At 41.9% G+C, this 24,626-nt stretch overlaps 1 protein-coding gene across 2 annotated transcripts in view; it reads right to left on the bottom strand.

The window, feature by feature from the left end:
• LOC109888986 (disintegrin and metalloproteinase domain-containing protein 12) overlaps window positions 1-24,626 on the bottom strand; it is a 146,539-nt gene that overhangs the window by 85,459 nt on the left and 36,454 nt on the right. For both annotated transcript variants that reach the window (XM_031823581.1, XM_031823582.1), the window contains exons 2-3: window positions 9,540-9,661; window positions 3,558-3,631 (exon numbers count right to left, since the gene is read on the bottom strand). In XM_031823581.1, coding sequence (XP_031679441.1) covers window positions 3,558-3,631; window positions 9,540-9,661 — 196 coding nt within the window. The remainder of the gene's footprint in view (window positions 1-3,557; window positions 3,632-9,539; window positions 9,662-24,626) is intronic.

The raw sequence follows: 24,626 nt of genomic DNA, 5'->3' as shown, positions 1-24,626 counted from the left end.
ATAGTATCTATTCATTTGTGGATGTCCATAATCAATTACGTATGATATGTTACGAATTACAATTCATATGATATGAACAAATATGTAAATGTATAATATGTTAAGAATTAAAAAAATGTACAATATGTTACAAATTTGCAAAAATGTATGATATGTTATGAATTTCCAATTGGTTGTGGTTAACGTTAGCTAGGTGGCTAATGGTAACATTAGCTAGCTGGCTAACGTTAGCTAGGCTAGGGGTTAGAGGTAGGGGTTAGGATTAAGGTTAGGAGTTAGGTTAAAGGGTTAACATTAGGGTTAGGGGAGGGGTTAGCTAACATGCCAAGTAGTTGCAAAGAATCTAAAAAGTAGTTGAAAAGTTGCTAATTAGCTAAAATGCTAAATTGTCCATGATGACATGGACACGCAACCTTTGGGTCCTATCCATCCACCCCGACCAACCACCCTCCTTTTGTTTCTTGCCTTAAGTAACCTTCTGTCTTATGTAACCATACCAAACGTCACATATCATACTAATTTGAGTGTCCTCGGATTTACATTTACTATGTTACGTCTAGTCTATGAGACCAGGTAGCGCACGCACGCACACACACACATTCTTTCTTCCTACCGTTGCAGTCTTTAATCAGTGTAATGTCTCATAGGACTGACATCATGAGAGGCTGTCTAACATGCCCTAGATCACGGCTATTATCACCTTTGACCTTTGATTCCCCCTATGATTTCAGAACGCTATTTCTCTATAGTCTCAGTACAGCTTGTAGTAGTCATGTATTGCCTGAAAACTGCAATTGTTCAGGCCCCTGTCATCAAGAGCGACTAAAACTGGCATCTTAAGGTTTAAAAGTATTGACATAACCAAAGCCAAGTGTAAGACTTATAACCTTCCTCCTTCAGTCAATCTTTCTTCATCCTCTCACTACTCTGTCCTTCATGATTTGCATAATCGGATCCTTTTGTTTTTACACAGCTTGGTGTCTGCATGGCAGTGTGGGCCGTTGTGAGTTTCTTGTATTTTTCACTCTGTTCCTGACTAATGACAGAAAATTCCATTAAAAAAAATCAATATCTGAAGCCTTGAATACATTGAAACAATGATCCGGTGGGTGCTGCTTCAGGAGCTGGGAGGCACTCCACTCAGACTGAATAAATAAAAACAGCTCCGCTGGCAGACACACACACACATACACACACCCTCCAAAAGACTAAACAGAGAAATGGGAATAAATGAGAGCCAGGATCCAATGAGGCCAGATGCATCAGCCTAATTTCTCAGTCTGTTGCTCAGGTACAGAGCTGACAGAGAGCCAACATCAAGCTCAGACAGAACATGCAGGTCCAACTCCAAATTGACCGCTTTTTTGGGGTCAAATATTTCCAGGAGGAACCAAAGGAAAAAGTTGAAGTAGACTTGGGCTGTTACTTTAGAGAGACTCAATAACTGGAAGTAGCCTTTGCTTGTGCAAGCCAGAACAGCTCAAAGGAGTATCTCCTGTTTCTGTAGCATGAGGCAGCTTGATGTACAAGTACACCCCATGGACAAGACCCAATCTATCTCCTTAGGGCCAAGCAGAGATGCATCAGGTCCCATTTTTATAGTCTTTGGTATGACTCGGCCAGGGATCAAACTCCCAACCTTCCAATCTCTGGACAGACACTAACCACAAGGCCACTGAGTTGGTCTTACAATACTGTTAATGCTACACAGGTTGTGAGTGCTTCTAGCTGAGAGGATAAAGGAATCAATCTATTGATGATAATCAATGAACAAACGCATTCTTGCCCAAACACACACAGCCTGAACAGCTCTATACTTGCTCTAGGCCAGACTGTTGGGTCAGAGGGCTGTTAGCTAACATATTGGTTTATTCATTAGATTTGCTATTCTGTTTACTTTTGGTAGAGCTAGATCTTTTCAGATTGGCCCTGGACCAGGTGTGCACTTGAGGAAAACCAAATTAGGAAACCTTATGGACTCAGCAGAACTCTGTAAAAAACCCACCACTTAAAGTAAACCTTGCATAACTCAGCCCAGAACACATCCACTTACTAAACAGGTCCTTTAATTCAGTTGACCAACTCACTCTTACTGAAAACCAAAAAAACACAAACTCTTATAGAATGCATACCAGAATTTCTATACATTTCAGGGTACTTCCTGCTCTACCTGTCGCTTAGATCTGTCTGTCTACAGTGCAGCTAATTTATTGGTTAAACTAATTTCTTAGGATAATAGAACCTTCATACTTAACACTGAAAGCTATTAAGTGGACATTAGCAGCATATTGTGGTGTTATACACCACAAACTGAGAGAGCAAACTACTACTCTGTGCTGGCTCAGAGGTTCTTCATACCTCCTGATCCTACAGAGAAGGCAGGGAGGGTATAACCCCGCACAGTGCACACACAGAGAGCACGCAGAGGTCACACACCACCTGTGTCTGGGTACAGACGTGAGACAGACATCAGCGGACACATCTGGAGGGAGGCAGGGAGGAGGACAGACGGAAGGGAATTCCTGGGCTGGCTTATCTCTCACAGCTGACACACGGGTCACCAAGGTTGGCGATGCGGGTAGGGTAGTTGGGTGGGATTTTTTATTTTTAGGAATAGGGTGGTGGGAATTCTGTCAGGGACACATATTAAGTTGGACAGTGGAAGTGAGGTGATGAGGAAAATCAGAGTTTTGATGTTTATAGTGGGTGTGTTTCAAAGGAGTGATGGGAGTGAGTGCAGTACACAAAATCCATGAGAATATCCTAATGTCAAAGTGTATGTACTATCTCAGTAGCGTTGCAGTGAAATCTGATAGATCTCAGGGGTCTTATCCCTACTGGTCTAGTTTATGCATCTATGGTGGTCCATCAAACCTGGCAGACTAAACTAACTGGAGGGAGATCATGTCTCCTGCACAGTGTCCAAGCCAAGGAGTGTAAGTTACACATGCAAACGCAATGATTAAACCAAGTATAAAATACGTGAAGGCCTATGGCTGCTTCAGACCTAATACCTGGCCCAAGTCTCCTTGCTTCTGGAAATGCTTAGCTTGTACTGTATATATATGAACAGTGTGTATATATGCAGTTGATTTCACAAATACACCACAGGATTCCCAGTTCTCATGCCTGGTGTTATATTCCACAGTCTGGAAGAGAAAAAGGTGTTGAGAGAAAAAAACAGTCCACTTCACCCTCATTCTTTATCAACTATCATCACTCAACTCTTCAGAGAGACTAAACCATAAAAGTGCCTCGACATTTGTTAAGTGAAATATTTCTTCCCCTCCATGAAACTGTATCAGCCCTCATACTGTAGAATTGTTTCCCATAGCTCTTACTACAGCCATGGGCACAGCATATGCTAGCTGAAAAGCAACACATCTGATCATTGTTTACTCCATATGTTAATGTACTTGTATCTTCCCAAATTCAAAACAAACCATTTCACTAGCCCCCAAAACATCCATATTCCTTTGGAAGCCAAGATGCCTGTAGTGATGAAGGTCTGATGTAGGACTTTAGGATGTGCAGTAGAATATAGAATGATGACTTACTGGTTTTTTTCTAGTGCCAGGACCAGTTGTTCACCTTCCGCCTCCACCACCAGCTTCAGTGATGCAGGATGACTCTAGAACACAAACACAGGACACCAGAGGTGAGGGGACGGGACACCCAGCACGGCTGACACATACTGGACAGGAAATATGCGGGCATGCTGGGAAAGGGCCAGGAAGAGGGATTCCAGTTCCCAGATCCATTGCTTTGGTGGTTGTCATGACTAGGGCCCTGTTTTCCTGACTATGTAACCTGACCAGGGAAAGCTCTGGACTCTAGCCATGACAGCTGACTTCTTGATGAGCACATACACTACCGTTCAAAAGTTTGGGGTCACTTATAAATGTCCTTGTTTTTGAAAGAAAGACACATTTTTGGTCCATTAAAATAACATCAAATTGATCAGAAATACAGTGTAGACATAGTTAATGTTGTGAATTACTATTGAAGCTGGAAACGGCAGATTTTTTAAATGGAATATCTCCGTAGGCGTACAGAGGCCCATTATCAGCAACCATCACTCCTGTGTTCCAATGGCATGTTGTGTTAGCTCATCCAAGTTTATCATTTTAAAAGGCTAATTGATCATTAGAAAAATATTTTGTAATTATGTTAGCACAGCTGAAAACTGTTGTACTGATTAAAGAAGCAATACAATTGGCCTTCTTTAGGCTAGTTGAGTATCTGGAGCATCAGCATTTGCGGGTTTGATTACAGGCACAAAAAGGCCAGAAACAAAGAACTTCTTCTGAAACTCGTCAGTCTATTCTTGTTCTAAGAAATGAAGGCTATTCCATGCGAGAAATTGCCAAGAAACTGAAGATCTTTTACAACGCTGTGTACTACTCCCTTCACAGAACAGTGCAAACTGGCTTTAACCAGAATATAAAGAGGAGTGGGAGGCCCCGGTGCACAACTGAGCAAAAGGACAAGTACATTAGAGTGTCTAGTTTGAGAAACTGACGCCTCACAAGTCCTCAACTGGCAGCTTCATTAAACAGTACCCGCAAAACACCAGTCTCAATGTCAACAGTGAAGAGGCAACTCCGGGATGCTGGCCTTTTAAGCAGAGTTGCAAAGAAAAAGCCATATCTCAGACTGCCAATTAAAAAAAAGATTAAGATGGGCAAAAGAAGATAGACACCTGGATTAGGAAACAAAACATGCCATTGGAACACAGGAGTGATGGTTGCTGATAATGGGCCTCTGTACACCTATGCAGATATTCCATAAAAAAATCTGCCATTTCCAGCTACAATAGTCATTTACAACATTAACAATGTCTACACCATATTTCTGATCAATTTGATGTTATTTTAATGTACAAAACATTTGATTTTCTTTCAAAAACAAGGACATTTCTATGTGACCCCAAACTTTTGAAGAGACTATTTGCATTGCCCCCCCACACACACACCACTGCCACTCTCTGTTGTCATCTATGCAATAGTCACTTTAATTAACTCTACCTACATGTACAGTTGAAGTCGGATGTTTACATACACTTAGGTTGGAGTCATTTTAACTTGTTTTTCAACCACCATTTCTTGTTAACAAACTATAGTTTTGGCAAGTCGGTTAGGACATCTACTTCATGCATGACAGAAGTAATTTTTCGAAAAATGGTTTACAGACAGATTATTTCACTTATCACAATTCCAGTGGGTCAGAAGTTTACATACACTAAGTTGACTGTGCCATTAAACAGCTTGGAAAAATCCAGAAAAAAATGTAATGGCTTCTGATAGGCTAATTGACATAATTTGAGTCAATTGGAGGTGTACCTGTGGATGTATTTCAAGGCCTACTTTCAAACTCAGTGCCTCTTTGCTTGACATCATGGGAAAATGAAAAGAAATCAGCCAAGACCTGAGAAAAACAATTGTAGACCTCCACAAGTCTGGTTCATCCTTGGGAGAAATTTCCAAATGCATGAAGGTACCACGTTCATCTGTGCAAACAATAGTGTGCAAGTATAAACACCATGGGACCATGCAGCTGCCATACCGCTCAGGAAGGAAGACGCGTTCTGGCTCCTAGAGATTTGGTGCGAAACGTGCAAATCAATCACAGAACAACAGCAAAGGACCTTGTGAAGATGCTGGAGGAAACAGGTATCTATATCCACAGTAAAACAAGTCCTATATCGACATAACCTGAAAGGCCGCTCAGCAAGGAAGAAGCCACTGCTCCAAAACAGCCATAAAAAAATAGACTACGGTTTGCAACTGCACATGGGGACAAAGATACTTTTTGGAGAAATGTCCTCTGGTCTGATGAAACAAAAATAGAACTGTTTGGCCATAATGACCATTGTTATGTTTGGAGGAAAAAGGGCGAGGCTTGCAAGCCGAAGAACACCATCCCAACCATGAAGCACGGGGGTGGCAGCATCATGTTGTGGGGGTGCTTTGTTGCAGGAGGGACTGGTGCACTTCACAAAATAGATGGCATCATGACGCAGGAAAATGATGTGGATATATTGAGGCAACATCTCAAGACATTAGTCTTGAAGTTAAAGCTTGGTCCCAAATGTGTGTTCCAAATGGACAATGACCCCCAGGCATACTTCCAAAGTTGTGGCAAAATGGCTTAAGGACAACAAAATGTAAACTTCCGACTTCAACTGTAGATACTACCTCAACTAACTAGTGCCCCCGCACATAGACTCTGTACCGGCACCCCCCTGTATATATTGTTCTTTTTTACTGCTCCTCTTTGATTACTTGTTACATTTATCTCTTATTCTTATCCATATTTTTTGAAACTGCACTGTTAGTTAAGTAAGCATTTCACTGTAAGGTCTACCTACGCCTACGTTGTATTCGGAGCATGTGACTAATAACATTTGATCTGATTTAGTGTATGTATGGTGCCTCTCCGTTATTAATTCTCCATCCGAGGATGACCAGGTCATAGACACCTCCGTTAGTACCTTTCATGATTTCCCATAGTTAGGTTAAAAACTGGACTCTGTTCATTCAGAAAATTAGAGACGTTTATAAAAGATCAACAGTAATGTAAAAAATGGTCTAATGAAAACATGAAATAAAAAAATTCCACTTTAGGTCTACAGCAATAATCTACCATGTCAGGTTGATGTTGGTCAGAAATCAACAGCAAAAACGTTTCTGTTTTTGCAGAGCAAGCAGTGTTGTTCCTTGAGTGCAAGAACAACATTTTGATGATTGTCTGCATATTTCAGTGCTGACTGACACTAATTTCCCCAGACCTCCTGCCTTTTTAACACTCATGAGTTATGACCCTGACACTAATTTCCCCAGACCACCTGCCTTGTTAACACTCATGAGTTATGACCCTGACACTAATTTCCCCAGACCACCTGCCTTTTTAACACTCATGAGTTATGACCCTGACACTAATTTCCCCAGACCACCTGCCTTTTTAACACTCATGAGTTATGACCCTGACACTAATTTCCCCAGACCACCTGCCTTTTTAACACTCATGAGTTATGACCCTGACACTAATTTCCCCAGACCACCTGCCTTTTTAACACTCATGAGTTATGACCCTGACACTAATTTCCCCAGACCTCCTGCCTTTTTAACACTCATGAGTTATGACCCTGACACTAATTTCCCCAGACCTCCTGCCTTTTTAACACTCATGAGTTATGACCCTGACACTAATTTCCCCAGACCTCCTGCCTTTTTAACACTCATGAGTTATGACCGAACTGGCCCATGGGAAAAGGGGGGCTTGACAGTAGCTGGGGATCTCTGTCTGTCGCACAGTTTATGACAGGCTATCAGATACTGTATCACACACACACACACACACACACACACACACACACACACACACACACACACACACACACACACACACACACACACACACACACACACACACACACACACACACACACACACACACACACACACACACACACACACACAGGGATGGAGAGCCTCCTGCTAGAAAAAGGTCATGTTGTCATTTGAACTATTTTACTACCCACGTAGAAGCAGGTACACAGACAAGCAGCCAGGCATTTTGGCGGCACCTTGAGAGATGAAGATAGACAGACAGGCAGAGATAAAGATAGGCATGCAGAGATAAAGATAGACAGGCAGAGACAGAACAACCAGTATTTTGTCCCAGTCAGATAAGGGCAAATCCATCGTAACAGAGAGGTACTGAGACTCATATTTTTAACTTTAAAATGTATGCCAAACAAAAACCAAAGACTGCAAAGCTAAACAAACCATACAACACTATTTAACAATATCCACAGAAAAGTTTACAAAAACATATTTACTTGAACTGTGCAGTAAAGTTTGGTAATCAAATGACGGTTTGTGCTGTTGGTGCCATCATTCTGTTACAAATGTTGTATCTGCACTGATCTTCAAGTGAACGTGTTTTTGTCAAATGTTCAGTAGAAATGGTTAAAAGTAGTCCTTGTGCATAGAGTTGTATAGTTTGTGGGTCCATTTGTGGTTTAAAAGGCAGGGCGGTTCATGTCAGGTCATCACCCAATTGTCCTGACTCACCACCACCAAGATATTGGCTTGCTACTTCTTGTGGCACCGAGAACAGTTCAATAAAAACTAAAGGGGTGGAAGGAAAAATGAGTTTGGTATCATCTCTGATAAAATAACCAACTCAATCATTGTTAAACTCAATAATATGTTGGAATGGTCAACATGGCTATAACAGCTGGCTCGTGAGCTATACAAATACACATTGTTGTCAAACTCAATTGATTATGTAGTGTCATGACAATGGAATACCTCTCTAATAAAATGTAATTAACTTTCACCAAAATTCTGTCCTAAGTAAATAACTAGAATCTCTTCATTGTTCCAGACAAAGCTATAATATAACACATTCTGATGAATTACTGGTGCATCACTGGCAGCTCTCATGACTCCTTCTCATTTCAGAGATTTTGTTGATTTGCTAATACCCTCCCCATGTCAGCCAAGTAAAGCACAAGTTCAGCATTCAGGGAGAGTGTGTAATTGAGAAACTAACATAGAAAAAAAACACCCCCTCAGAGGGTGTGGTATTTCCTCCAGCTAGGAAAAACCTATCCACTCATGTATAATCTGAGGGATAAATCTTGGAAAGCCATGGCTGTTTTAAATATTCTGGGAGTACTACTCAACACCCACGCGTTTCCCTTGTCGGGAATGGTTTCCCTATGGTGAAGGTGGGGGATCCCAGATTTCAAATATGTATTTCTCTCCCCAAGTCCTAGTGGGCTGAACGCATCGGGTTTCCCCGTCTGAAGCTGCCCTAATATACCCTAAAACCAGATACTCAATTGCAGAACATGCTTATTAATTGGTTAGAGACCCCATGTAATAGCAGAGATTAAATGTGCTGATTTACCTGGTTTTAATAACTCAATGGATTTCAGGCATTACACATGGTTCATAGAAAGAAAGTCTAATAGGTCTTGTATATCTTTGCTTAAAGTTCTGGTATGTCAAGGATAACAAGTGTTAGGGTGCATTTGCTAGCCATCTGCAACTGCGCTCACCCTTCCAATACATTTTAGCACAATGGTTAGATGGTTTCAAATCCGGTTGCTACCTGACTTTGTTTCAAAACCAGACAGTTTAAGGGAAAAAAGGCAGTCTTCTGCCAGTGGTAAACCATTTCAAAATGTTGCTTTTCATGCACTGCTGATTTGTAGAGTATAGGAGCCTGGCGAGTTGGGGGAATAATTTCACAGTGTGTGGAGCCTCAGGGCCTAGCTCATACTAAACAAACAACAGAGGGGCCATTCAACGCCGTAGGGAGCGAGCTTTGAGGAAAAAGCAGAAAGGGGAATCAGCCGAGGATAAACAGAAATGGGGAATTATTAGGAGCTCACGACTGGAACAACACAGGAGACCTGATGCAAGTGAGCAGGCAGGCTAGCATCTGCGCTTGGCTGAGCTATAGTAGGAGCAGCTTATTAGCATTAGCCAAGGCCGCTAAGTGGCCACTTTATGAATATTTACCCTGGACTTGAGCTGGCTGAGTGGTTTGCGCTGCCGCCCTTCCAGCAGGAGAGGTACCGTGGTGTCATAGCGTTGGGGCTTAGGGACAGCACTGTGCAGCACACTCTGGTCCAAGCTTTTTCCTGTTAAAAGATCAATAACAGTGATTAATGATGTGATGTAATCAATGGAAATGGTTTGTACTGAGTGGGTATGGTTAGCGCGAGTCTATCTGATCTCTGTTAAGTACTGCTATCACTTGACCTGAGGAGGCCTAACTGAGAGCATGTATATTACTGTATAATGAGAATTACATAACACCTGACTTCAATGGTAGTGGCGGCAGTCAACCATGAGATTATGGAGAATGACATAACATTGTTATCATACTTAAAATGTTAGTCTTTTGAACATGTGATTGTTTCATCATTTAGCTTCAGGCCACCTCAAGTCAAATGTGTTGGTCAATTGAATGGTTCATCAACTAGATTCAGCTGCGGAGTGATTTTTTTTGAGCAGATGATCAGGGGGGCGAAAATAATTACAAACAATTTGTAGACTGCAAAGTGACCGAATCTCAAAAGTATGTGGACACCTACTCGTCAGATATCTCATTCCAAAATCATGGGCATTAATATGGAGTTGGTTCCCCCTTTGCTGCTATAATAGCCTCCACTCTTCTGGGAAGGCTTTCCACTAGATGTTGGAACATTGCCGCGGGGATTTGCTTCCATTCAGCCACAAGAGCACTAGTGAGGTCGGGCACTGATGTTGGGCAATTAGGCCTGGCTAGCTGTCGGCGTGCCAATTCATCCCGCAGGTGATCTATGGGGTTGTGGTCCGAGCTCTGTGCATGCCAGTCAAGTTCTTCCACACCGATCTCGACAAACCATTTCTGTATGGACCTCGCTTTGTGCGAGAGGGCATTTGTATGCTGAAACAAGAAAGCGCCTTCCCCAAACCTTTGGCACAAAGTTGGAAGCACAGAATCGTCTAGAATGCCATTGTATGCTGTAGCATTAAGATTCCCTTCACTGGAACTATGGGACCTAGTAGAACCATGAAAAAAAGCCAGACCATTATTCCTCCTCCACCAAACTGTACAGTTGGCACTGTGCAATCGGGAAGGTAGCATTCTCCTGTCATCCGCCAAACCCAGATTCGTCCATCGGACTGCCAGATGGTGAAGCTTCATTCATCATTCCAAAGAAAGCAGTTCCAATGCTCCAGAGTCTAATGGAAGCGAGCTTTACATGCTTGGCATTGTGATCATGGTGATCTTAGGCTTTTGTGCGGCTGCTCGGCCATGGAAACCCATTTCTTGGGTTTCTCCCAACAAAAATCACTGAGCTTTTCAGTAAGGTCATTCTACTGCCAATTTCTGTCTGTTGATTGCATGGCTGTGTGTTCAATTTTATAAACCTGTCAGCAACGGGTGTGGGTGACATAGCCGAATCCACTAATTTGAAGGGGTGTCCACATACTCTTGTGTACAGTATATAGTGTATAATACTTGACTAAAACATACTTTTTTCAAACCTTGCTTACATTTGTATACGATCGCATATATCTCGCTATTATGGATGGAAATACTTTGGAACAGATTTCCAAAATTAAAATCACTGATTTGCTTTAGTTTTTTTACAGACATTTATGTCCAACCCCCCAAAAATCGATAGCATTTGGGGAAACCTGCTCTATTGTTTAAATTACCTTAAATGTATTACACACTAAGTGCCCCATTTATGTAAGGGTTTTAGTTTACTTGAGTGAACCAAACTGACCTACTGTTGGTAAAAAAAACATTCACATAAAATAGAACTACGACACAGATCCATTTTTTAAAAAGACAATAAAGAGGCCCTCGGACAAATTGTACAGCACTGTAGACATATTACCTTTTGATATTGCCTTTTCCAAACACAATGCAAGCTCTCTATTATTCTACTGTGAAACAGTGGTGTCCCCAAAGGGTATCTGTTCTGCAGTAAGACCACAGACACAACATCAATAATGGATGGTTTCACACAGCTCACCGGGAACACAGCTTTACCAATATCTCTCAACAGCACTACTGCACCAACCAACCTATTGCTGTGCTGTACATTAAAGCTCTTACTCTGTTATACTGGGAATCAATATGAAGCTCTTTCTCCCACAATGTTTTGTTCTATTGTAAATCTATTATTTTTTGCATCGAAAAAAACTTCTTTACCCTCCTAGTAATGTGAATTCACCGGGGGTAATACACAGTTAGCTAGTTAGACAAGCTAGACACACATAGAAAATGCAGTACTTGAGAAAGCTGTCCATTTGAGTAAGTACAGTGCCTTCAAAAAGTATTCACACCCCTTGACTGTACAGCCTGAATTTGAAATTGATCAAATTTAGATATTTTGTCACTGGCCTACACACAATATCCCATAATATCAAAGTTGAATTATGTTTTTAGACATTTTTACAAATTCATAAAAAATTAAAAGCTGAAATGTCTTGAGTCAATAACTATTCAACCACTTTGTTATGGCAAACCTAAATAAGTTCAGTCATACGTTTCAAGGACTCACTCTGTGTGCAATAATAGTGTTTAACATGATTTTTGAATGACTACCTCATCTCTGTACCCCACACATACAGTTAATTGTAAGGTCCCTCAGTCGAGCAGTGCATTTCAAACACAGACTCAACCACAAAGACCAGGGAGGTTTTCCAATGCCTCACAAAGAATGGCATCTATTGGTAGATTAGTAAAATAAAAAGCAGACATTGAATATCCCTTTGAGCAGGGTAAAGTTATTAATTACACTTTGGATGGTGTATCAATACACCCAGTCACCACAAAGATACAGGCATCCTTCCTAACTCAGTTGCCAGAGAGGAAGGAAACTGCTCAGAGAACTCACCATGAGGCCAACGGTGAGTGTAAAACAGGTACAGAGTTTAATGGCTGTGATAGGAGAAAACTAAGAATGGATCAACAACATTTGTAGTTACTCCACAATAATAACCTAATTGACAGAGTGAAAAGAAGGAAGCCTGTACAGAATACAAATATTCCAAAACATTTGCAACAACGTTTGCAACAAGGCACCAAAGTAATACTGCAAGAAATGTGACAAAGCAACAAACTTTTTGTCCTGATTACCAAGTGTTATGCTTTGGGCAAATCCAATACAACACATTACTGAGTACCACTCTCCATATTTTCAAGTATAGTGGTGGCTGCATCATGTTATGGATTTGCTTGTAATCGTTAAGGACTGGGGAGTTTTTCAGCATAAAAAAGAAACCTAATAGAGCTAAGCATAGGCAAAATCCTAGAGGAAAACCTGGTTCAGTCTGCTTTCCACCAGACACTGAAAGATTAATTCACCTTTCATCAGGACGATAATCTAAAACACAAGGCCAAATCTACACTGGAGTTGCTTACCAAGAAGACAGTGAATGTTCCTGAGTTGCCAAGTTACAGCTTTGACTTAAATCTGCTTGAAAATCTAAGGCAGGTCCTCCCGAGTGGTGGAGTGGTCTAAGGCACTGCATCAAAGTCCTAGCTGTACCACTAGAGATCCTGGTTCGAGTCCAGCTGCTGTCGCAGCCGACTGCAACTGGGAGACCCATGGTGCAGCACACAATTGGCCCGGTGTCTGCCGGGTTAGGGGAGGGTTTGGCCAGGCAATGCAAGCGCCTGGCCGGGCGCAATGCAAGCTGACACAGTCACCAGTGTATTCTCCGACACATTGGTGCAGCTGGCTTCCGGGTTAAGCGGGCAGTGTGTCAAGAAGTAGTGTGGTTGTGTTCTGCAGGATGCACAGCTCTTGACCTTCGCCTCTCCCGAGTCCATACGGGAGTTGCAGCGATGGAACAAGACTGTAACTACCAATTGGATATCACGAAAAAGGGGTAAAAAAAAACTAATAATCACTTTTAAAAATTACATCTATGGCAAGACTTAAATGGTTGTCTTGCAATGATCAATAACCAATTTGTCCTGTGTAGCTCAGTAGGTAGAGCATGACGCCAGGGTTGTGGGTTCGATTCCAACGGGGGACCAGTACGAAAAAAGTATTAAAATGTATGCACTCATTACAGAGAATCTGCAAAACAACAAATGTAATGAATTTTGAAAAGAATAATTATACAATCCAGTTGTGCAAAGTTCTTAGAAACTTGCCGAGAGAGTTGAAAACTGTTTTCACTGTTATTATGGGGTATTGTGTGTTGATGGGTGAGAAACAAATATATTTAATCCATTTTGAATGTGTAATGATGTACGCTGAGAGTCGGGAAGCAAGTTCAGGGAGTGTTTTAATAAATAAACGCAACATAATACAAAACAAGAACCACAAACAACGCACAGACATGAAACTGAAACAATGACGCCTGGGGAAGGAACCAAAGGAAGTGACATATATAGGGAAGGTAATCAGGGAAGTGATGGAGTCCAGGTGAGTCTGATGATGCGCATGTGCGCGTGACGATGGTGACAGGCGTGTGCCATAATGAGCAGCCTGGTGACCTAGAGGCCGGAGCACATGTGACAGTACCCCCTACCTGACACGCGGCTCCAGCTGCAGGAAGGCGACCAAAATGACAATCCCGGGAAACAGGAGCGGACCGGACACCTCTGCAGAGGTGAAGGAAACCCGTCAATCTGGCTGAGACGCAGGAGCATGGTGACCTAGAGCGCCGGAGAGAAAACATATCTGACGGTACCCCCTCCACGGCGTGTTCGGCTCCAGCCGGAGGACACCAACCCAAGGGACGATCCCGGGGATCAGGAGCGGACAGGTCACCCCTGCTGATGCGCAGGAACCTGACGCTGGCTGGGACGCAGGAACCTGACAGACTGGCTGAGGCAGGGGAGCCGGGCTATCTGACGAAGGCATGCAAGCCCGACGAGCCGGCAGAGGCAGGGGAGCCTGGCGATCCGGCTGAGAAAAGAAAGCCTGCAGCGGCTCCCGGACCCGACGTCATTCCACCTGACAGAATTACTATTATTTTTTAAACAATGATGCTTCCCATAGGTGAGGCTTTATTCTGTAATAATGTGCACTGAGAGTCGGGAAGCAAGTTCAGGGAGTAAGCGCCTCATAATACAAAACAAGAAACAAGAACAACGCACAGACATGAAACAGAAACAATAACACCTGGGGAAGGAACCAAAGGGGAGTGACATATTTTGGGAAGGTAATCAGGGAAGGGAGAGGGAGCACACGTGACAGAATGCAGACTGTAACCCAACAAGATATGGAATGGGTCAAGGGGAATAAGTATACAAACAGACAGAGTATATATATATATATATATATATATATATATATATATATATATATATACATAAATAATAATTATAAAAATAAATATACAGTACCAGTCAAAAGTTTGGACACACCTACTCATTCCAGGGTATTTTCTTTATTTAGACTATTTTCTACATTGTAGAATAATAGAGAAGACATCAAAACTATGAAATAACATATATGGAATCATGTATGAAGCAAAAAAGTGTTAAACAAATCAAAATGTATTTTATATTTTAAATTCTTCAAAGTAGCCACCCTTTGACTTGATGACAGCTTTGCACACACTTGGCATTCTCTCAACCAGCTTCACCTGGAATGCTTTCAGTCTTGAAATAGTTCCCACATATGCTGAGGACTTGTTGGCTACTTTTCCTTCACTCTGCGGTCCAACTCATCCAACATGACAATCGGGTGATTGTGGAGGCCAGGTCATCTGATGAGGCACTCCATCATTCTCCTTCTTGGTCAAATAGCCCTAACATAACCTAGAGGTGTGTTGGGTCATTGTCCTGTTGAAAAATAAATCACAGACAGTGTCACTATCAAAGCACCCCCACACCATCACAACTCCTACTCCATGCTTCATAGTGGGAACCACACATGCGGAGATCATCCGTTCACCTACTCTGCATCTGAAAGACACGGCGGTTGGAACCAAAAATCTCAAATTTGGACTCATCAGACCAAAGGACAGTTTTTCCACCGGTCTAAGTCCATTGTTTGTGTTTCTTGGCCCAAGCAAGTGTCTTCTTATTATTGGTGTCCTTTAGTAGTGATTTTCTTTGCAGCAATTCGACCATGAAGGCTTGATTCACACAGTCTCCTCTGAACAGTTGAAATGTGTCTGTTACTTGAACTCTGTGAAGCATTTATTTGGGCTGCAATCTGAGGTGCAGTTAACCCTAAAGAACTTATCCTCTGCAGCAGAGGTAACTCTGGGTCTTCCTTCCTGTGGGAGATCCTCATGAGTGATGGTCCTCACACCCTGATCTGCTTCACATGTCTTGTGCTTGTCTCCACACTCCACCAGGTGTCTCTCATTTTCCCCATTATCCCTTGTGTATTTATACCTGCGTTTTCTGTTTGTCTGTTGCCACTTCATCCGACAACAATTTTGATGGCCCACCATGGTTCCTGACGTCTCCACATTCGCTGTCGCCTGCACTGTGTGTGCACAGAATACGACTCCACGACAAGCTCCGGCTGTACTCCTTCAACCACTCCCTGCTCTTCACAGCCCCTGGTCTTATATGTCCCTGGACTTCGTCACTGGTCTCCCTCTGTCAAATCAAATCAAATTTTATATATGAGTGCAGCTGCACTCATATGGCAACACCGATGGCAACACCGCTATGCTTACAGTGGTGGATAGGTGTTCCAAGTTACCCTCTGCCAAGGAGACAGCCCAGCTCATGGTGCAACAGGTTTTCAGGATCCATGGACTTCCGGTTGACATGGTCTCCGATCGCGGTCCTCAGTTCTCGTCTCGGTTCTGCAAGGCGTTCTGCACCCTCATTGGGTTGTCGGCCAGCCTATCCTCCAGTTTTCGCTCCCAGTCTAACGGCCAGTGGGAGCGAGCCAATCAGGACCTGGAGACGGCTCTTCTTGCCTCGTCTCCGCCAACCCCACCACTTGGAGCCAGCAACTGTGCGGGTAGAATAGACCCGCAACTCTCTTCCCTGCTTGGCCACAGCTGTTGTCGTACCTGGAGAGTCCGGTCCGTTCTTCTCAAGACCACCTCCAGCCACCGGACCCCTGCTCCCTGCTATCATCTCGGGAAGAGGGTACGGCTTTCTACTCAGGATCTGCCCCTTCGGGTGCAGTCCCGCAAACTTTCCGGCTGCTTTATCAGCCCTTTCCCCATCTCTAAAATCCTTAGCCCCACTGCTGTTGGTCTTGTGTTGCCCAGCACCCTCCGTATACATCCCACTTTTCATGCGTCTAGGACTAAACCTCTGTCTCACAGCCGTTTGTCTCCTGCTATCCCTTGTGTATTTATACCTGCATTTTTTGTTTGTCTGTTTCCAGTTCGTCTTGTTTTGTCAGGTCTTACCAGCATGTTTCCCGTTTCTCCTGTTCAAGTTTTTATTTTCTAGTCTTCCCGGTTCTGACCTTTCTGCCTGCCTGCCGTCCTGTACCTACCTGACTCGGACCTGGTTTACGAACCTCTGCCTGCCCTCGACGTGCCTTTTGCCTGCACCGTTGTTATATTAAATATTCTGACAATCGTGATAGTACGAACTGGCCATGACTGATCCAGCAGACTCAGACCAGCTTTGCAACGCTGTCTCCTCCCAAGGAACCACCATTGGACGACACGAGGAGCTACTTCAAAACCTTATGAAAGGACTCCAGACCTTGGCGGGAACGCCAGGATCACACTTTCAATGCATTGCTGCAGCAATTCCGCTGTTATATTAAATATTCGGAGAATCAAACTATCCGCCTCCTGTGTCTGTATCCGGGTCATATCTGGATTCGTGGTAGCTTGATGGTTTTTGCGACTGCAGTTGAAGAAACTTTCACAGTTCTTGAAATTTTCCGAATTGACTGACCTTCGTTCCTCGGGCGCCGAAATGTGGATGTCAAATATGGCAGCCCCCCGCACCTCTCTGATTCAGAAGGGTTGGGTTAAATGCGGAAGACACATTTCAGTTGAATGCATTCAGTTGTGCTAACGTAACAGAATTGCAAAAGGGTTTTGTAATGATCAATTAGCCTTTTAAAATTATAAACTTGGATTGGCTAACACAACGTGCCATTGGAACACAGGAGTGATGGTTGCTGATAATGGGCCTCTGTGCGCCTATGTAGATATTACATAAAATATCAAAAGATCCTGAGAAAAAGCTAAAAGATCCTGCTATAATAGTCATTTACAACATTAACAATGTCTATTGTTTACTGTATTGCTAATCAATTTGATGTTATTTGAATGGACAAAAATATGTATGTATGTATGTATGTATGTATGTATGTTTGAATGCATGTACAGTTGAAGTCAGAAGTTTACAGACACTTAGGTTGGAGTCATTAAACATTAAAACTAGTTTTTCAAAAACTCCACAAATTTCTTGTTAACAAACTATAGTTTTGGCAAGTCGGTTAGGATATATACTTTGTGCATGACATAAGTAATTGTTCCAACAATTGTTTACAGACAGATTATTTCACTAATAATTCACTGTATCACAATTCCAGTGGGTCAGAAGTTTACATACACTAAGTTGACTGTGCCATTAAACAGCTTGGGAAATTCTAGAAAATTTTGTCATGGCTTTTGAAGTTTCTGAAAAGCTAATTGACATAATTTGAGTCAATTGGAGGTGTACCTGTGGATGTATTTCAAGGCCTACCTTCAAACTCAGTGCACCTATGCTTGATATCATGGGAAAATCTAAAGAAATCAGCCAAGACCTCAGAAGAAAATTGTAGACCTCCACAAGTCTGGTTCATCCTTGGGAGCAATTTTCAAATGCCTGTAGGTACCACGTTCATCTGTACAAACAATAGTACGCAAGTATAAACACCATGGAACCACGCAGCCGCCATACTGCTCAGGAAGGAGACGCGTCTGTCTCCTAGAGATGAACGTACTTTGGTTCGAAAAGTGCAAATCAATCCCAGAACAACAGCAAAGGACCTTGTGAAGATGCTGGAGGAAACAGGTACAAAAGTATCTATATCCACAGTAAAACGAGTCCAATATCGACATAACCTGAAAGGCCCCTCAGCAAGGAAGAAGCCACTGCTCCAAAACCGCCATAAAAAAAGCCAGACTACGGTTTGCAACTGTACATGGGGACAAAGATTGTACTTTTTGGAGAAATGTCCTCTGGTCTGATGAAACAAAAACAGAACAGTTTGGCCATAATGACCATCGTTATGTTTGGAGGAAAAGGGGGAGGCTTGCAAGCTGAAGAAAACCATACCAACCATGAAGAAGCATCATGTTGTGGGGGTGCTTTGCTGCAGGAGGAACTGGTGCACTTCACAAGATAGATGGCATCATGAAGCAGGAAAATTATGTGAATATATTGAAGCAACATCTCAAGACATCAGTCAGGAAGTTAGAGCTTGGTTGCAAATGGGTCTTCCAAATGTACAAGGACCCTAAGCATACTTCCAAAGTATTGGCAAATTGGCTTAAGGACAACAAATTCAAGGTATTGAAGTGGCCATAACAAAGCCCTGACCTCAATCCTTTAGAACATTTGTGGGCAGAACTGAAAAAGCGTGTGCGAGCAAGGAGGCCTACAAACCTGACTCAGTTACACCAGCTCTGTCAGGAGGAATGGTCCTAAATTCACCCAACTTACTGTGGGAAGCGTGTGGAAGGCTACTCAAAATGTTTGACCCAAGTTAAACAATTTAAAGGCAATGCTGCGAAATATTTTCCACCATAATTTGCAAATAAATTCATTAAAAATCATACAATGTGATTTTGCGGATTTTTTTTCTCATTTTGTCTGTCATAGTTAAAGTGTACCTATGATGAAAATTACAGGCCTCTCATCTTTTTAAGTGGGAAAACATGCACAATTGGTGGCTGACTAAATACTTTTTGCCCCACTGTATATATATATATATATATATATATATGTAAGTTGAAGTGGTGGAAGAGTATCAAAATCTGCCAGATTTGTTTTGTTAAATAGTTATTTTGTTTGTGTTTTTAAAGCGACTTTGACATTGTCTATAAAATTACATATATTTGTATTATTCTTTTATTATTATATGTATGGTATATTGTCTGACTGACTTCAAGCTGAGTGTGGGAAATATATTCTACCCCCTCCAGTTTATCAGTGTCTTTTGCCATGCTCCACTTTATCCTCTCCTCTGCTCTCACAAACCACTGTCGTCTGGGCCCTCTGAGGTCCACACAGAGGGTGCTCACATGATAGCAGGCCCAGTAGGGCCTGTGTGGCCAAGGAGGAAGTGCTGGGAATACTAGCCCCAGGAAAGGTGGAGGGATGGAGGGCGGAACAGGGGGAGGGAGGCCTAAGGACTGGTGATAAAGCCCTGCTATCATCAATGTGAGGCTCTGGGAACCACAACTCTACCAGTAAACACAATCAAACTGTTGTTCCTCATGTTCTCTGAGCTCTACTGCTATATACTAGAAGGGTTTTCTGTCTGGAAATGCCACCGGGAGGCAGGATCATGGGAAGTCTGAGAAGTCAGAGCCTACAGTAGGGAACTACGGAGTTTGTGTGATTTCTATTTTCCTTCTCATCATAGCAGGAGAGCTCGTCACTCTGTCACTCTTGCTCTCTCTCCGGTTAATGGGACTCTCTTTGAAAACCAGTCTGACGACAACGCCACATTTGATTCCTGCATCAGACTGTCCAACAGTAGACTGTGCTCCCAGGATGGCTCAAACTCCATTTATCCACTGTTGTTCATATCCTATCAACAGCACAAAATGAGTCCTGTTTTTATAAGATATTTAACCATGCCTCTACAGTAGTTTGTTTGTTTTAGTGGTGCGTGTAAACCGTGACAGTGTGAGTGTTTAACAGCAGCCACATTCTGCGGTTAGAGTGCAATTAAAAAAAACACAATAAAATGTAAGTCAAGCAGACGTCTTCTAATAAAGCTTTCAACACTCTAGCTCTAACACGACTCCCCCTCTATTCATAGGTTCCCTCTTCTCTCACACACTGAAAGTATTGGTAATTACATGGTGTTAATATATGATGAGAAGTCGCCTGTGTGTGTGTGTGTGTGTGTGTGTGTGCGTGCCCGAGTGTGGGAGAGTGCAAATTGAAGGATTGTGTTTGCATGCAGCATCTATCATCTCTCCCTCATACGCTTGATCTTCCTTGGGAACATTTGGAATTATATGTAAACATTTCACCCATCGTATTATATGCATCAGAGAGAGAAACAGAGAGAGAAACAGAGAGAGAGCAAAAGAGATAGTGAGAGAGAAAGAGAGGGAGAAAGAGTACAACAGAGAGAAAGCGAGTGAGAGAGAGAAAGACAGAAACAGAGAGACAAAAAAAGAGAGAAATACTGAGAGAGAGCGAAGGAGAGTGAGAGAGAAACAGAGAGAGAGAGAGAGAGAGAGAGAGAGTACAACACAGAGAGAGCGAAAGAGAGTGAGAGAGAAAGAGTACAACAGAGAGAGAGAGAGAGAGAGAGTGAGAGAAAGACAGAGAGAAACAGAGAGAGAGAGAGTACAACAGAGAGAGAGAAACAGAGAGAAAAAGAGAGTACAACAGAGAGAGAGAGAGAGAGAGAGAGAGAGTGAGAGAAAGACAGACAAAGAGAAACAGAGAGAGAGAGTACAACAGAGAGAGAGAGAAACAGAGAGAAAAAGAGAGTACAACAGAGAGAGAGAGAGAGAGAGAGAGAAAAAAAAAGAGAGTACAACAGAGAGAGAAACAGAAACAAAGAGCCCAGAACAAAAAGATACACAAGAAAAATTACAAATCCTCGAATCAGCAGTTAAAGACTATCACAATCCTATGGATACCCCAATTACAGAATAAGAATTATTGGAAAAACTATGCATTCTCCAACCGAAAAAGGCCTGTGGTGCTGATGGTATTTTAAATGAAATGATCAAATATACAGATCACAAATTCTAATTGGCTATACTCAAACTCTTCAGCATTATCCTCACTGTAGGTATTTTCCCCGATATTTGGAACCAGGGATTGATCACACCAATCTATAAAAATGGAGACAAATTTGACTCAAATAATTACAGAGGAATTTGCGTTAACAGCAACTTGGGGAAAATTCTCTGCAGTATTATAAATAGCAGACTACATAATTTCCTTGACAAAAACAACGTCCTGAGCAGAAGCCAGATTGGATTTCTAAAAAATTATACAACAGACCACATTTACACCCTCCACACTCTAATTGATAAACAAGTAAACAAAAACAAAGGCAAAATCTACTCGTGTTTTGTAGATTTCAAGAAAGCATTTGATTTAATATGGCATGAAGGTCTTTTTTATAAACTAATAGAAGGTGGTATTGGAGGGAAAACATATGATTTTATTAAATCAATGTACACTAAAAACAAATGTGCGGTTAAAATTGGCAACAAGCAAACAGACTTCTTCTCTCAGGGACGGGGAGTGAAACAGGGCTGCCCAATAAGTCCAACACTATTTAACATCTACATTAATGAATTGGCAAAAACATTAGAAGAATCGGCAGCACCTGGTATCACCCTACACAACACTAAAATCAAGTGTCTGCTGTACGCAGATGACCTGGTGCTGCGGTCTCCCACTAAAGAGGGGTTACAGCAGCCCCTAGATCATTTTCACAGGTTCTGTCAGACCTGGGCTCTGACCGTTAACCTAAAAAACCCAAATATAATGATATTCCAAAAAAGGTCCGGAAATAAGGATGACAAATATAAATTCTATTTGGACACAGTTCTATTAGAACACACCAACAACTACATATATCTAGGACTAAATATCAGCAACACAGGTAGCTTTCACATGGCTCTGAATGAACTGAGAGACAAAGCAAGAAGAGCATTCTATGCCATTAAAAGGAACATCGAAATTCCAATTAGAATCTGGCTCAAAATTTTTCAATCAGTTATAGAACCAACTCTATATGGCAGTGAAGTATGGATTCCAATCTCTAATAATGAATTTACCAAATGGGACAAACATCCAATCGAAATACTGGATGCAGAGTTTTGCAAGACTGTATTGCCTGTGCAAAGAAAAAGTCAAAATAACGCATGTAGAGCAGAATTGGGCCAATACCCCCTCCTCATTCCATTAGAAAAAAGAGCCATCAAATTTTACAACCATCTAAAAACAAGTGACCCCAAAACATTCCATCACACAGCTCTATAATGTCAAGAGATAAAAATAGGGAAGAGTCCCCTCAGCCAGCTGGTTCTGAGGCTCAGTTAACCAACCCAAACCAACCCCAGCCCCAGGACAGCACTCAGAAAATCAAACCAGCCTCAGGACAGCACTCAGAAAATCTGGCCCAACCAAATCATCACAAAACAAAAATAAAAATATATCACCTATTGGAAAGACACCACAAAAAAATCTGAGTAAACTTCAATGCTATTTGGCTCTAAACAGACAGTACATGGTGGCAGAATATCTGACCACTGTGACTGATAGAAAACTGAGGAAAACATTGACTAGGTACAGACTCAGTGAGCACAGTCTGGCAATAGAGACCGGTCGTCACAGACAAACCTGGCTGCCCCGAGAGGACAGGCTGTGCTTACTCTGCTCCAGGGGAGAGGTAGAGACAGAGCTGCATTTCCTATTACACTGTGACAAATACTCCGACCTAAAGAATATTTCTTTCCCAAAATTATAATTCAATACAAAGAATTTGAAACTATAAAAAATCTAATATTTATTTGGGTGAAAAGCCAAAATGTGCAGTTTTGGCACCTAAATATGTGTCCTCCTGCCACAACCTGAGGGACAGCCAGTGAAATGTGCAAAGTAATGTCTATAATATTTCCCATCTTGTTTTGTTTGGTCTTTCATACCATGTCATGGGTCTTCTCAGTCATGTTGACACTGATCCACTACCATTGCTTTAATGTATTTTTGTTCTCATTAATATTGTTGTTGTAGTTGTTGTTAATGGTAATCCCATGTCCACTACTACTATTATTATTGCTGTTGGTCCCACCATTTATTTATATACAAATATATATATTATAAACAGTGGGGAGAACAAGTATTTGATACACTGCCGATTTTGCAGGTTTTCCTACTGACAAAGCATGTAGAGGTCTGTAATTTTTATCATAGGTACACTTCAACTGTGAGAGACGGAATCTTAAACAAAAATTCAGAAAATAACATTGTATGATTTTTATTTTTCGATATGTATACTTTGCCAATGTAAGTAATAATGAACTTGCCATGTCAATAAAGTCAATTGAATTGAATTGACAGAAACAGAGAGAGGGAAAGAGAGAGATACTGAGAGAGAGAAAGAGTTACTGAGAGAGAGAGAAAGTACAACAGAGAGAGAGAGAGAGAAAGACAGACAAAGGGAGAGAGTACAACAGAGAGAGAGGTAGACAGAAACAGAAACAGAGAGAAAGAGACAGAGAGAGAAAGCGAGCGAGAAACAGAGAGAAAGAGACAGAGAGAGAAAGCCAAACAGAGAGAGAGAGAAACAAGAGAGAGAGTACAACAGAGAGAGAGAAACAGAGAGAAAGACAGAGAGAGATACTGAGAGAGAGAGAAATACTGAGAGAGAAATTGAGAGAGAGAAGTCATGCAGAAGAACAGCTCCTGACTTGTTATAACTTTTCGGTTAAGAGCGAGATTGACACGATTAAATTAGCAAAAAATGTATAGGTAATCAAATTGTTAAGTCGTGGCCAAAAGTTTTGAGAATGACACAAATATTAATTTTCATTAAGTCTGCTGCCTCAGTTTGCATGATGGCAATTTGCATATACTCCAGAATGTTATGAAGAGTGATCAGATGAATTGCAAAGTCCCTCGCAAAAAAACATTTCCACTGCATTTCAGCCTTGCCACAAAAAGACCAGCTGACATCCTGTCAGTGATTCTCTCGTTGACACAGGTGTGAGTGTTGACAAGGACAAGGCTGGGGATCACTCTGTCATGCTGATTGAGTTCAGATAACAGACTGGAAGCTTCAAAAGGAGGGTGGTGCTTGGAATCATTGTTCTTCCTTTGTCAACCATGGTTATGTGCAAGGAAACAAGTGCCATCATCATTGCTTTGCACAAAAAGGGCTTCACAGGCAAGGATATTGCTCCCAGTAAGATTGCACCTAAATCAACCATTTATCGGAGCAT

This window comes from Oncorhynchus kisutch, linkage group LG4 (genome assembly GCF_002021735.2).
Source record: "Oncorhynchus kisutch isolate 150728-3 linkage group LG4, Okis_V2, whole genome shotgun sequence".
Lineage (NCBI taxonomy): Eukaryota > Metazoa > Chordata > Actinopteri > Salmoniformes > Salmonidae > Oncorhynchus > Oncorhynchus kisutch.
Note: the sequence above shows the minus strand (reverse complement) of the source record. Positions and strands in the feature narration are given on the sequence as shown.